Below are 14,354 nucleotides of genomic sequence, written 5' to 3'. Positions count from 1 at the left end.
TACAAAGTTTCTCCGAGAAATATTTTTTGCAGGCCAATTTGTAATGCTTCCGTCGTCAACACAGTAGTGTTATAAAAGCAGTGGCTGTGAAATTTGAGGACGGCAGGCAATACAGGCATTTTCATCGCACGCTGCACCGCAAGACACCGCTTGGCGACTTGGGCACGACCTCACCAGGCGGGGAAAACCTTTATCTGCCTTTATTTAGTGGGCGACCATAAAAGCGAGTCGTGCGTCACGGCAGAAGTCCACGTCGGGCTTTCACAGCTTTCTTGCTCGTCGTCTCCGCCGTAATGTGCGCGGCCAAACCGTCGCGGCATCGTTACGGGCCTATCTGTACGACGCCAGCGGCAGCCACGCCGATCGTGTGACGCCCCGCCCGAGCGCGCCCCTTTAGTAAAGCCACGCTTCCCTGGCTCGGCGCGTGCAGACTTTCCGGGTTGTCTCCGTTCATGGGCGACTCAGACTCGGACACCTTCAACAACATCGTTCGAGTGGACTTCGACTTTGACGACCCGGTCTTCGAGACGATCTCCGCCGTCGCCAAGGACTTCATGTGCCAACTGATCGTCAAGAACCCCAGGTGCGTATACGCCGACTAATTGCAGTTAGACGGGAACTGTCATTGCAGAAAGTATGTTTCAACGAAATCAAGCTGTCTGCGATCAGGTTACCTGTTCAATTGGAAAGCATGTTAAATGCGCAAGTCGAAATGATGCCCAAAAGGGCTTCCTAAAGGGTTAGCTGGTGAAATCTGTCGTTATAGGGGGCCCCGTGCGCTGTTTCACTCTAACGAACACGGATGCGGTGGCAGCGTCCTTGTTTTTCCGTGTCAAACACAGCACGCTACCTGACAAGATTCCTATAGGGTTGCGCGGTAGTGGCTTCGACACATCCCCTCGGTTGGGTTCTGGTAAATTTGCACCAACCGTTACTTGTGTTCATTTGTATACCTGCGTACCTGCCCAATCGGAGTGCGCTGCCTAAAATGAGCTCAAAGATGCAGTTACCATTCTATTTTTGCGTTGTGTAGCCCGTCTCGGTATTACAAGATACTGTTGTTAGAGGCAACCTCCCCGGTTTTTCTCTGAACCCTCCACGATGGTAGCGTTCACGAAGTGCCGGCTTCCATCCTGTTGCGATTACTTACGCTCGAAAACCCGCCTGCCCTCACGACCGTAATAGTGCAGCCAAGCAGGGCTTATCAAAATTTCTGAATTTCGGTTGTTTTGGCTGGGGTTCTTCCCTTCACTAAATTCTCTACGAGTTATTTAATGAAACGCGCGCTATTTTAAACGAGTTTTTTAGGGGGCGGAGGGGGGGGGGGGGGGAGTAGAGGGAAATGGGTTATTGTATCGCTGGCGCTCATGGAACTGAAGTTCGATTGCCTGATGGCGCATATCCGCTGATTGTAACGAAAATAGTGACCGTCCGAAAAACCACCAATCTCGCTGAATGGGTGTGCGCACAGCTGAGGCAGAGGCAATCTACCAGTGGGTATATATGCAACGCAGAGACACAGCGGCAGCCCCGTCGATAGCTCTTATGCGCGGGACTTGCGCGCGGATTCTGTACGCCTCGAACGCTGCCTGTAGGGGCGCCACCGAAATCCCTCTAGCGCCCCGTTTCGAAAGTAGTTGCGGGAGGCTCCAGCCCGCTCACCACTGCCGCCGCTGCTTTTGCGACACGTTCATGACTGAGATTTACCGCTTTTATGCTTTGGAAACACATATTTATGTGGAGCAGTCACTTTGTTCGCAAATGTGGCGTGTTCACGAGAGTGTAAATGTTTCTGACGCGATATTAGTGCGGTACGTTCGGTCCGTATAAGCGCCAGGCGTGTGCCACAGGCCGGCGTCGCGAAACCGGCATGTGTGTGGAGCCGACTGTAATTCCACTGCCCCGAAATTTACTATCAGTGTCTACGCGTAAGCAGCGTTTCTTCAGGTGGGCATGCTACGGCCATACACTATGATGTAAATCGGTTTTGTGTGCTTACATGATCTAGCGGAGAACTCATACCTGACCCCTCCAGTTACGCTTCATACCTCAGGTATTGATCAGTACCCTGGACAAGCCAATGTGGCTTAAATTTCAAGAACATTCTACAAAATAAATGGATAATGCAAAATTCTACGCGGGAATCAGCACACGACAAAAAATTTAATGCTGGCTCGTCTTGCTGCGAGGTAAGCGCGGAGACAGCGGAGAAGCGTTTAGTCGCGGGCGCGGAGAGTAATCCGCGCCCGCGACTAAACGCTTCTTTGGAACATCGTCATATATGACACAAGAAGCCTGCAGACTCTAGCACAAACTGAAATCAGAGGGCCTTATCAGATACCGCACTCTTCCAACGACACCGTTTATCGCTTGTAAACTTATTTACTGTATACTTCAAAAAATTCGTCCGCCGAGTGATCAGATGTTCGTTAAAGTAAAACAAACAAACAAAAGGGAAGTGAACGCGCAGCTTGTGGGATAACTAAAACGTGTATTCCTTGATTTCGCTCCACATTTGTACACAACCACAACTTCTAAATTGGCTTCGAACTTGCGACTTGCAAAACAACATACCTAGTGCTCCAGACCGCCCGGCCATTAGCCAGCGATGCCAGAGGCGGAAATATAAAATATATAATGTATAGCCAGTTTCCATTTTTATGTAGTTCTCGCATTTCAAGCACCGTAAACGACTATTTCTTGTATAATGCTTGATCAGATTTGTAGTCGTGCTGCTGACCGCTGTGCTATCACCCAGCGCGAAAAGTGCTTCCCGCACCTCGGTTTTGCGCTGCACGATAAAAGTTTCGGTTGATATATATTTTAATTCCTTAGTACATATATTACCTTCACTGACCTTTCTACCGCCTTCAATTTACCTAAGATTTTTATACTAGCGTACCAGTAAGCGAAGCGTCGCATGTGCGCTTGTGTGGAGCGACTTGGTAAAGGCACATTCTTCCTGGCACAAACGCTTTGGGGCTTAGTTTCAAGTGAGCGAATGAATTGCGGCGGCCCGCCGGCCGACTAAACGCTGGGCTGGCTGATTCTGTCTGAGGGTCGGCGAGCCGTGCAGTAGCTCAGTCAAGCCAAGCCATCTTGTTTTGACGTCATACGAAACGTCATAGGAAATGGACAAGGAGGATGCAGAGGGGACAGCATTTTTAATTGATTGTTCTACTCAATAAAGTCGCGTAAGCGCAGCGAAAGGGGTGGAAACATAGCCTATAGAGACTCCAGACTACAATTTGCGCTAGTAATCCCGCAATGCTCCCAATTCACGTCAGTGGGGCTTTTAAAGTGAAAGCTTTTTACTCCAGGTACAAACCTATGATGGTCAAGATCAGCCAAGGTCAAGCGAGGACATCGAGTAGTTGCGCAGTGAAAGCGGCTAATCGCTGGTTCGTCCAATATGAGGGGTGCGGGGAAAGAGTGAGAGCCCGTGAAATGATACAAGGAGGCCGTGGCTGCGTGAAAGTTCACGGCGCATTTGCGCCTGACTGCGCCGAGCAGCATCTGTGTTTTGTCTTGCTGTGCAATTGTGTGCGCGCTCTAGGCGCAAAAACCGAGCTATCACTACATAAACTTAGCTAAACCGCGTTCAACCACGGCAATTGTCTTTAAAGCGAAAGCTTTCCTAGGGTAGCCAATGGCGTCCTGTCAAAAACCAACGCATTTCCCCATAGACCGGTTGGTCGAACGATAAGCTCCGATAAGATCTCTGGACACGGCGCATGCGTGAAATCAGTCTTCCATTCTGTCAAAGCGGTTACTTGAAAATCGCGAAAAGGGAACGGTTCTCGATTAGACAGTACACGCATCGATCATGAAGGAGGAGTACAACAGTATACCTCTATCGCATAAACCACGTACCCGTGTAAATTTAGATCGTTCGTGGGTGCGTTTACTTATTGCGTGAAAAAGCGCCGCGAAAAATCATCGTAAACGAAGAACGGACGATTTGGGTCTTCGAAGGTTGGACGATCGATAAGATTCACTTTCAGCGCAGGCTGCAGCTTTCACGCTTCTCTCAGCTTTCTTTAGGAAGGAATGGTAAATTTATAGCTCTTTCCGACGGCACTGCGTCTACTTGATCTGCATTTCATCCCCACCTATCAAGTTGTATAGGCTGTAAACGTGCTTCTTCGGCCTGCCGTCATTTTTATTTCATCTTTTCCTGTGTTCGTTGCGCTTAGTCTCGCCGATTCACCGTGGGCGAGTGCACACCTTCTTCGGGCTCGACGCTGGGCTGAATGAAGAGCTTTCTTTGGCGCTAAATTGTTACGTGGCTAGGAGGGGTAAAGCACGCACCCGGCTGACGTCCTCGTAATGCGCACCCGGATACCGTCCGCACAAAGCTCCCACAACTGCTAACCCTTTTCTTGCGCCGTGCATATAGTTTCACGCGTTTCATGGCGGCGCGTACACCCTAAAAAAGAAAACACCAAAGAACAATCGGAACGCCTTTTTCCGCGGCTTGCATGGGATCACAATGAAGCAGTTAGAGCGCGGTGTTCTTTATACTGTATCAGAACAAAATAAAACAGGAATAAACAATCGGTGCTCGGTCAACTGCCGCTGGCTTGCGACGCGTTCCATAGTGCGTGCATCGCACAGACAAACACACACACACAAAAACCTGGCGTGCATCGAAAATCTCGGCCGCAGTCATGGTTGGGTTTCTGCGAAGGCAGTATCGCAGAAGCATGGATAGTGATTCTGCAATAAGTAGTTGCAGGTAGTTTGATGTCGACGTTGTAGTCTATAATGCACATCCGAAAGAGGCTCGGTGATAAACCTAGCCAAAAGAAATGCTTTCGCGCTCTCATCCCATACGACATATTCTTTCAGTAAACCCATCAGCGAAGCGATGGTATGTAGCCGACCGTTTTTCGGACTCCGAAAATTCGGATTTGATGGTTCATCAGGACTTTCCCGAGGAACCGCCACTTGTCCAATAGGAGTAATGTATATGAACAACGGAAAGTTCGGACAAAATAAAGCCAAAAGTTCGATTTTGCGGACAAAATTTTCTGCGGCAGAGCCACGGTGCGACTCCAGGGCGACACCATTTTGAATCCTAAGCCAGCTGACTATCTTCGGATGGGATGGGGATTGGCTTGACTCCTACCGGGGTAACAAAATTAGATTTTGGAGGCCATAATTTTGCATGTACTCTGCTGCGGAAGCACTTTAAAGCCAAAAACAGGTCATACGGGGCCAGTTTGTTTTAGACACCACTTCTTTAGGCACTGGTGGACGCTGACTTATAAGCAATATCATCATAAGGTTTGTCCTGAACCATTCGGACTTCTTTAGTCCTATATAAATGAAACAAAGTTCATTTTATTCGCGGACTCGCGGTTTTTTCGGACTGCTATTTTATTCGGACTATTTTTAGATGCGAACGCATCTCAATCACTCGCCTTGTCCCTGCATCCATCCGGCGTTGTCGGCGTCCACCCCTCCCCCATTCTCCTCGCCGCGCCAGCTGCGCTCTCCGCCGCTCACCCCCTCTCCTCTCCGATAGCGAACACTCTCTCGCGAGGGGCATTGGAATGAATTCGGATTGGATTGGATTGGATTTGGATATGATTGGATTAAAGTGGATTGTGTTGGATGATGTTGCGTCATAGCCGCGGCAGACGCAATGGCGCCGGCGCGTCCCCTCACCTAGGGTGCCTGAATGTTCCTCCTCGCCGCCCCTCCGTGACGGGTGGAGACAACTGCGTCGTCTGCTACGGAAGCCGCCATGTTGAACCCCGCCGCTGGGACAGCGCGCTGCAAGCACGGGGATGTCCTATCGGATTCTTATATGCACACGCATTCCGTGGCCACAAACCGCTTCCAGAGGGAAGGAGAACTTATTTGTGGGCTTGTTTGTACGCCTTAACAGTGAAAACACTGCGCTAGCTAAGTCGACAAGACGAAATAGCGGGAGAAACACGGCACACAGAGGCGCATCCGTGCCCACCGCCTATACGTGCGTCTCCTACGTTTTTGTTTGTAAACTTAAGTCAGCGCAATGTCTCTAGACTTTTAAATGTAACACGCATAATAAAGCATCAATGAGGCTCGCTTCTTGATCGTTAGTTTTGGTGTTAAATCTCATCTGCGAAAAAAGTTGCGTCTTATATAAGTGCGTTCGACCGGCAATGTATTGTGAAAAGAATTCGCGGAAGAGGTATGTTACATGAATCGCCCTGTTCTTCCACTAAGTCTGTCTGATTTCGCAGTTAACTGATATTAATCATGAGCCTTCTTTGCCGAAAATCATAGCCGCAAAAAGCATACCTTGTATATGCAAGATAATGCGCAAATGGCGAAGCGAGGACTCAGTTGTTGTAGTAGTGTATGTAGTTATTTCTCCAAGGGGAAAACGAAAGCTAAAAGTGAATGGACGAAATAGCAGAGGCTTATCTAAAGTACCGCGGTTAACACATAAAGAAAAAAAAAAGAAAAACCTGCCAAGAAGCACCAAATGTAAACGCTTTGTAAATGAACAAAAATGCCTAATCGGCGAAGCCATTTAATAGGTACAGTAAATAGTGGCGCAGAATGCACAAGTTAATTTTGGGTGAGGGGGTGGACCTTAGAGCTGTGCATGGGCCGAAATTTCTAGGCCCGGCCCGACCCGCCCCGATAGAGACACGGCCCGGGCCCGGCCCGAGCCCGCCAGAGTGTTGTTAAATATCATCCCTAGTCCGACAGGATATTAACATGAACTTGAAGATGTTTGTTGTTAACCTAAAAACCGTAAGCACAAAGCGAATACGACTGTCTAAGATTTAAATTTCCTTTAAACTTGGATCGAACTTTGTACAACTTATCCTCACTTAGAAGCTTTTTTTTTTTCGGTAGCCGTGTAATTGCCAGCCTTCGAAATCAAGGCACACCCGAGGATACCTTAAATGATTCCGAGTAAGGGGATTTTTTTTATTATTGTAGTTCTTCAACAGATATTGCACCTTGCGTTCTTCCATTCCTTGCTGAAATTTGATCAGACGATGCGTCCGGTTTCACCGTTTAATTTTTGTGTCTTTCCCTCTAGTTACGTTGGCAGCATGATTTTATCTGCGCTTCAGTTCTTTCTTGCCTTTAGTCATGGCTCTAAAGAAATTCTTACGCGAAATAATTATGGGCTCTGCTTAGAAAATTGGTTCTTCAAACTCTGCACACACTGCGAAATCCAGGCCACGTTTGTTCTGTTTGTTTTCGAAAAGGAGAGAGCAACTACAATCATGTTGTAGTCGGTGGCTGGAGTGTCCTCGTTTCCTGGCCCCTTCTCTCCCAATAAGCTGATGATTGATTGTAGGGTTTAACGCGCCGACGCAACGCAGGCGATGAGGTGCGCCGTAGTGGAGGGCTCCGGATTAATTTTGACCACCTGGGGATCTAACGCGCGCCGAAATCTCGTACACGCGGGCGTTTCTGCTTTTCGCTTCTATCAGAAGAGCGGCCGCCGCGGCCGGGAATCGAACCCGCGACCTCGTGCTCAGCAGCACGAACTAAGCTGGTGGGACCCAGACGTTTCTTTTATTGATGTGAAGGCTTTCTAAGTGCAATCGTTTTTTTTTATCATGTCTTTTAACGGCGCGGTAGTGAATCAGCACTTCCTTTTTTTTGTTTTCACGTTACCTGAAATATCAACAAAAAAACTTTCTCTTGCCAACAATTTAGAATTTGCTGCACAGGATAGCCGTGCCTCAGGAACTGCCCTGGCCGGATCGGACCGGCCCGGCCCGACAAAATTTTCGGTTCAAGCCCGAGTCCGGCCCGGGCCCGAAATATTGCGTGCTACCCGGCCCGAGCCCGGCCGGCGGGTCGTGCCGAGCTCGGGCTTTCGGGCCGGCCCGGGCCCGTGCACAGCTCTAGTGGACCTACCTCCAAAAATGGAGGAGGGGAACTTGTAAGAAAACTATCATAAAAAAGAAAAATCGATTCACAATCGATTAATAATTAAAAGTAAAAGAATTGGGAATCAATTGGTAAAAAGTTAAAAACAAACAAACACAACCAAACAAAGCGAGAAGTCATGAAAGGGGAACTGATTACAACAGCAACAGTCTCCCAGTTTGCTACACACAGCCACATCTCGTTATAATACTCAAAATGATGCAATGAAATCCCAAAAGTACGTGTCTGGTTCAGCACCTTCACTTGATCAATTAAAAATATTGCACAAGATACCACCACAGAAACATTCGCCAACCATTCCTGCAGTGGTTTGTGCACAGAGGCACGCAGCAACCAGGCATTTTGAGCCGCTAATCGCGGCCACACAGTGACAGCACGTCGGCCGCTGCACAATTCGGCGGTTCCGCCGCAGTAGCGGGGATGGTAATGGCGGTCGGTGGCTCCGAAAACCGGTCGAGGCGGCGAGGGACCCTGCAAAGAATGTCTCCACCCTTCACGGAGGGGCGGGCGAGGAGGAACATCCAGGCACCCTACCCTCACCGTCATGCGCGCTATAAAACGCGGTGCCTGCGCCGCTCCGCTCCATCGTTCCAGCACCGTTCCTCCGCTGTCCTACGCTGCAACGTGAACCCTCTATGCGTCGCATCTACTCAGGGGTTCCCGCGAGGGGAGGTGGGAGTTTTTGGTGCCCCTCCAGGTCCGAAAGATAGGTCGGCTACTGTATATAGCTTGCATGTGACGTCACCACAGCTCTTTCTGGGGCGGTATTCTCGTAACTATCCCTTTTGAAAACGTCCCTTTTGCGTCCCTTTCACCGTGACGTAACTCCCGGTTGAGAAGTGGACATTGGCAGCATGGAGGAAAATTGGCAGTAGGTTTACCGCGCTTGCGTTACGTCACTTCCGGTTGTTTGATTTTAGCCAATCAGGGCTCGCCAAAAGGGACACTTTTGAAAGGGACGCAAAAGGGACAAAACTCGAGAATACCGCCCCTGGAGTACTGTTCTCAGCTTTCACGGCGCTCCTCGAGATAACAGCGGCAGATAAGTTCACAGCTTTCCACCATGCATGCAGTGCTCCAAGATGACCGCTGCAGTGACGTTAGTGCGAGCTAATTGCATACCGGTGAACAAGACCAGCAGCCGTACAGCAAAGGCAATTTCTTTTCACCAGGCTCCCATCTCTCTGATGCGCGGGTAGTGGTTTAGAAAGATTTCCCGAAGATAGGTACAATTTTAAGGGCGGGCATTGGCTGGGGTGGGCTATGCCTATCCATTAGCCATTTGTTGGGCTTGTAATCCACCCCGAGGTAGCTGCTGTAAGCGTGGCTCCAGTTATTGCGAAAAAGCCGCAGCCGTTGTTAAGTTTTCGTCAGTGCTCCCTCCACTGGAAGAATATTGTTTTTCAGCAGTAATGCCGGTGCTGCCACATTCAAAATGGTCCTGTTGGAGCTGCTTTCCACAAACTCAAGCCCAGCCTGTGAAATTTTGCGCTTGCACATACCATCCGCTCAAAAAAGATGCTCGACGTTGTGGTCTCTCTACCTCACAATATGCATAACCCTAGCATTGCACAAGACAGGCACTCATGCACACTGCGAGGAACCACCGTGGGTTCGAGCTAGTTGAGCACGCTCACGATACTGAAACGCCGTCGCGCCAACCTAACACCGCCTCTGTTGGGCAGGTGGAGTAGGGGCGACAAAGGAATATGCCCAGGGTACGGAGGGAAGACGTTTATTTTATACTAACGTTCTAGTCACATATTTTACAGTCTCAATTACATAATTTACAGTACAGGTACGTACTTCCCGTTAGCTGAAAGGGGCGATGGGGCGCCACGCGCAAGTGTGCGCGTCGTCGGCGCAAAGCCAGTGGGCTCTTCGGTCAGGGCAAATTCCGGGGTGCGCGCACGTTGTGCGCGCGCGCATCGCCGTGCTGGCCAGATCGGCTCGCAGCAGCGATGGAGACGGGGCCCATTCGCTCACAGGGGCGTACCGCATGGCGTGATCGTCGAGTGGTAGGTATGGCCTTACTATATGCAAGCGTAGGGGCAACAGGAGCAGCCTTAGGCACGGGCCGCAGCCGGAAGGGCTGGTGGGCTTTCGCCGGCGCAACAGAGTTGCTGCCGGCTGGTAAAGAAAGCGTCACATATCTTCGGTCAACGCCTTCGGCGTCCTGCAAGCGTCTCCCCGAACGGACCTCCGCGCAGGGCGCGCGTTCGCGTCCCGGCGAGAGTCGGGTTCGGGCATCGTTCAAACGGACTAATGAGGTGAGGTTAGCTCCGCTACCAGGGCGGAGCGCCCGCTGCGTGACAGTGTTTTATCGCCGCAACGGTCTCTGCAGGCTTCACCTCAGGCAGGAGTTTGAGACGACGGCTCGGCTGTGCACAGTGGCGCCGAGACGAGCCGGCATTTCGGTGAGAGAGGGGAAAAGCGCCGCGCAACGCTACAAACCCAGTGATCGCGCAATGGCTTGGGCGTCAGGATCCCCACAACGTAAAGCCGATAAAGCCGAGTCGATAAAGTATGCTAGTCAAGCAGAGAGATATGGATCCGGACAGACTGCCAGTGAAGCGAAGATGGCCATGTTCAATAAATTCTGCAGCACCTAACGCCGCAGCTCGCCGTTCTCGGCGCGCTGGCTCCAATGGGCACAGGCTGGCTGGTCCAGATCGCTATCTATAAAACCGGTCGTAGTGCAGACAATATTCGTCTGGAAGAAACCCGCCTGTCACGCACAAACCATTAATGCGCATGCTCATTTTCATCGACTCAAATAGTACAAACATGGAACCCGCGACAGTGCAAACGTAGCATGATCAAGCGAGATGCTCCCTCGGACAATACTATGGACAAGTGTTTATATTTCTCTTCCCTGCTTTGGCTATATGAAATCCCGTTTGAAGAAGACAGCAGTGTCCCGAAAAGCAGAAAAAAACAGTATGAGGACAATTGGTAAGGCTTATCACTTTACCACTGCGTTCATTCAGCGCTCCATTCACGCACCGATTTAGACTTTCTTTTTTCGTTCAGACTCGACACCATGCCAATTACCTTACTCTTGACCCGTTGCACACACCAGAAAAAAGAAAAGCTTTTCTTTTCTTGATTTTGCAGTAACCGTGTTTAACGCGCGCATGCGCAGCATGCTTATATGGAGCGCCATAGGCACGTTGCACCGCACAGAGGCCGCTGTGAGCGCAGCACTTTTCCTACTAAAGTTGTGTACAGCGCACGCTAGGGCATCGATAAAGGAGCAGCGATTTCTAGAGCAGTTATCACCCACTGCCTGCAGCATGCCGTGCCAACAATCTATGGGGTTGACACTGAGACGCGGTGTAAAGAAAGACGGCCGTGACGAATGTGTCGGTTCCTCCGTTCCATTTGCATTATCTGCAATCTGAGTGGTCGGCTACTATAGCAGCGACTTGCGTATTTTCGCCTGCGCCACTTAAGCTGTTCGTTCTTCCCGGCCTTATTATCATGACGTTACCTTAGATACCTTCTTTGTGTGGGCGCCCGTGCTTGACTCGTGATAATCCCGGCTGTTCGTTTCTGGGGCAGAGCGCCGACACTTACGTTATACGGAGGCTACGAACCGAGCCCGTGATATGCGTGGCATCTTTCACAACAGAAATGACCCCCCGAACCACCGGGATAGAGAAAACGGCGCTGCTGCTTGCGAGGCAAGCATCAGAACAACGTGCCCATAAACAAGCACGCCTGCCAGGTGAAATGCTCCTAGGCAGCCGCATAAGATAAGGCTGTGAGAATATAGGTCAAGGGGTCAAGGGCTAGATAGCACCAGCTGCCAGACGGCAGCGCTCCAGAGACGGACAAACTACTGCAGCGGCTCATACCTCTGCCCGTGCTAGACAGGACACCTCCCTTGTTCCACGCTCTCTAGCCTTGTGCGAAATGCCAGGCTGGTAGCCCATCCATTTCTCAAGGAACATGCATGCTGGTCCAGCATTGCAGTGCGTTGGCGTTAATAAAGCACGGCTCGAGACCTCCAGTGAAGAGGCAAAGGAATAAATTAATAGTGCCAACCTTTTTGTATATATACTGTCGTCACCTGTCTGGTACGGGGGCATTTCCACAAGAGCTTGATATGGGCGAGTTGGTTGGTACATTATGCTCGATAATTACTACGGTGCAATAAAACGGACGAAGAAGGAACACGTACGGTGTTTGTTGTGTTTCTTCGTCCCTGTTTTATTGCGCCGTAGTAATTATCGAGCATTTCTCCCCATTTTCCAAGCGCATGCGTGTGGTAGTATGTGGACATTCGGACGCACCAGCCTGTCAACCCAAGGCGGAATTACGAGGTTTGTCCGCTTCAAAGCATCCATTTCGAGCCAGCCCTGATTGTCAGACGAGCAGATGTGACGCAGAACAAGCATGACGGGGCCTCGGCTTCTGTACGTGTCCCACTACCCGCAACCGGGAGGGGTCACGGTTGAAGCGGTCGCCAAACGAATGCTGTTGAAGGGGACGCAACTCGGAATTCCACCCCTGCTGGTGAAGACTTTCTCCAAGACGGCTCTCAACCTCAATGCCTTATCCTCATTGTGAGAGCGTGATGATTCGCTTCGGACGGGGAAAATAATTATTCGGCGTTATTATTTGCTGATAGCCAGGGTCAGTGGTACCCATTGGGAACTTCTTGGACCCAACGCAAAGTATATTTGCAATTACCGAAATGGCCGCCGCATGCGTTGCTGCTTTGCGTACACATTGCTATTCACTCACTTGATTCACCCTATCAGAAGAAATGGGTTAATTCCACCTTGCAAATTTGCGTTCTTATATGTTGTTGTCTGTTTGTGACCTTTCTCTTTCCGTGTGCCGAAATAGAAGCCTACGCAACGGCAAGAAGCCCAGTGTGGGCGCTGCTCGGGCCGTACGCAGCAGAGTGCGCCTGTTAAACTAGTGCTGGGTGAGCCCCTGTGGAGTTCGCCGTGAGCCGCTCGCCAAGGGTCGTCTGTGCCGGGTGTGTGCGTTCGCAGGAAGCGCATGTCTGCGGACCAGTGCTTGGAGCACGAGTGGCTTCGCGTGGTGCCCAAGCGCGGCGCCAGCGCAGTGGTGCCGCTGCCCACGGACAAGCTCAAGAAGTTCGTCGTCCGCAGGAAGTGGCTGGTACGCATGCGCCCAAGGGCTCTGCATAACAATTTTTTTCTATTGCTATTTTCCTTTTTGCGACGACTGCGATAGCTGTTGTGATGCAAGGCAAGCTAAACAGCTGCGTACCTCATTTGCCACAGGACTTTTCAGAAACAAGTAGAAATGCCACCTCTTTGCAATCCTGCATACCTAGGATTCATCCTTATCAAAGTATTGAGCCTTACGCCCAGGGCATTCTTTCAAGAGGGATTATGGGATCAATTTCTCGCATAAACCTTAGGCTTCATTTACCCGTGCGGGACAAACAGCGCAATGGGCTCTTCCACCCGACACGAGCCAACTCGTGATTTTCTTTCTCTTCTCCTCCTGGATCGGCAGAAGAGCGGCAACGCACTCAAGGCGCTGAGCCGCATGACCAACCTGAGCGGCCAGCGGCCAGCCGCCGCAGTGCACGGGGACGAGGAGGACCTGCTCGGCTCCGAGGACGCGCCGGAAACTTCGTCCCCGCCCCTATCCACCACCGCCGCCGGGGAGGAGGCCGTGAGCAAAGACTGACCGCGCCGACGGCGACACGTTGCTTCTGTTCCTTAGTTCCACTAGCACAGCACGCCCGCATACACGCGCCCATCTTGGCGCGGGGACCTTAAATTATATTTGTTTTAACATTTCACATTAATAAAGACTCGTCATTGGAAGCGTTTTCAGAGTGCCATTTTTTCCAGGGTCGCCGACTACGTCGTCGGAGACTACGACGACGGACTTGCAAAAGAAAAACAAGCGCAGCGTAGCGTAGCTATATAGAAGCTGTGGCGCTTCTATAGTTCTGGTTCGGTCGGGCTATCCCCCAAGCTTCCTGTTTGTATTGCACGCGCGGTAGTGGCCGGAAAGAGCTGCTTTCCCGACAGAAAAGGGAGACATGCATCGCCGCGCTGCATGGGGTCGGCTGGCTAGAAAATAGCGGCTCCTTCACTGAGCGGGTCGCGTGCGCTCCGTGAGCAACGCTGTATCGCGTAGCATCATGGCCTTCTTTATATAGGAGGGGTATGTACGCGATGCAGGGTGTTAGGTTATGCGCCAGGCAATACCGCTCAATGCGTTTCTTGCGCACAGCAGTGCCTTCACAGCAGGTATCTGATTGGAAATACCGTTTGTGTTATGTGCACCCATCAAGCAGCAAATAGAATTTCACGAAGAGCGACTGCAACGCGTTCAAGCGCGGACCACCAGTTCATACTTCACGGGCAAGGCTTACAGCTCGAGTTGCTGATCTGCATTGAAAGTCTCAAATTACTCGCATATTGATGTCCTAAATA

The 14,354-nt window shown here is 50.7% G+C and overlaps 1 protein-coding gene across 3 annotated transcripts in view; it reads left to right on the top strand.

Annotated features, from left to right (window-relative positions):
* Positions 1 to 13,736, top strand: part of LOC144156241 (myosin light chain kinase family member 4-like) — a 241,332-nt gene extending 227,596 nt beyond the window's left edge. For all 3 annotated transcript variants that reach the window (XM_077688152.1, XM_077688151.1, XM_077688153.1), the window contains 3 exons: positions 431 to 583; positions 12,927 to 13,056; positions 13,420 to 13,736. In XM_077688152.1, coding sequence (XP_077544278.1) covers positions 431 to 583; positions 12,927 to 13,056; positions 13,420 to 13,596 — 460 coding nt within the window. In that variant the 3' untranslated portion in view covers positions 13,597 to 13,736. The remainder of the gene's footprint in view (positions 1 to 430; positions 584 to 12,926; positions 13,057 to 13,419) is intronic.
* The last annotated feature ends 618 nt before the right edge of the window (positions 13,737 to 14,354 follow it).

The sequence above is a fragment of the Haemaphysalis longicornis genome, unplaced genomic scaffold (genome assembly GCF_048455015.1).
Source record: "Haemaphysalis longicornis isolate Haplotype H1 unplaced genomic scaffold, Haemaphysalis longicornis Haplotype H1 scaffold_1, whole genome shotgun sequence".
NCBI lineage: Eukaryota > Metazoa > Arthropoda > Arachnida > Ixodida > Ixodidae > Haemaphysalis > Haemaphysalis longicornis.
The sequence above is the reverse complement of the archived record's forward strand: the minus strand, read 5'-3'. Positions and strand labels throughout refer to the sequence as shown.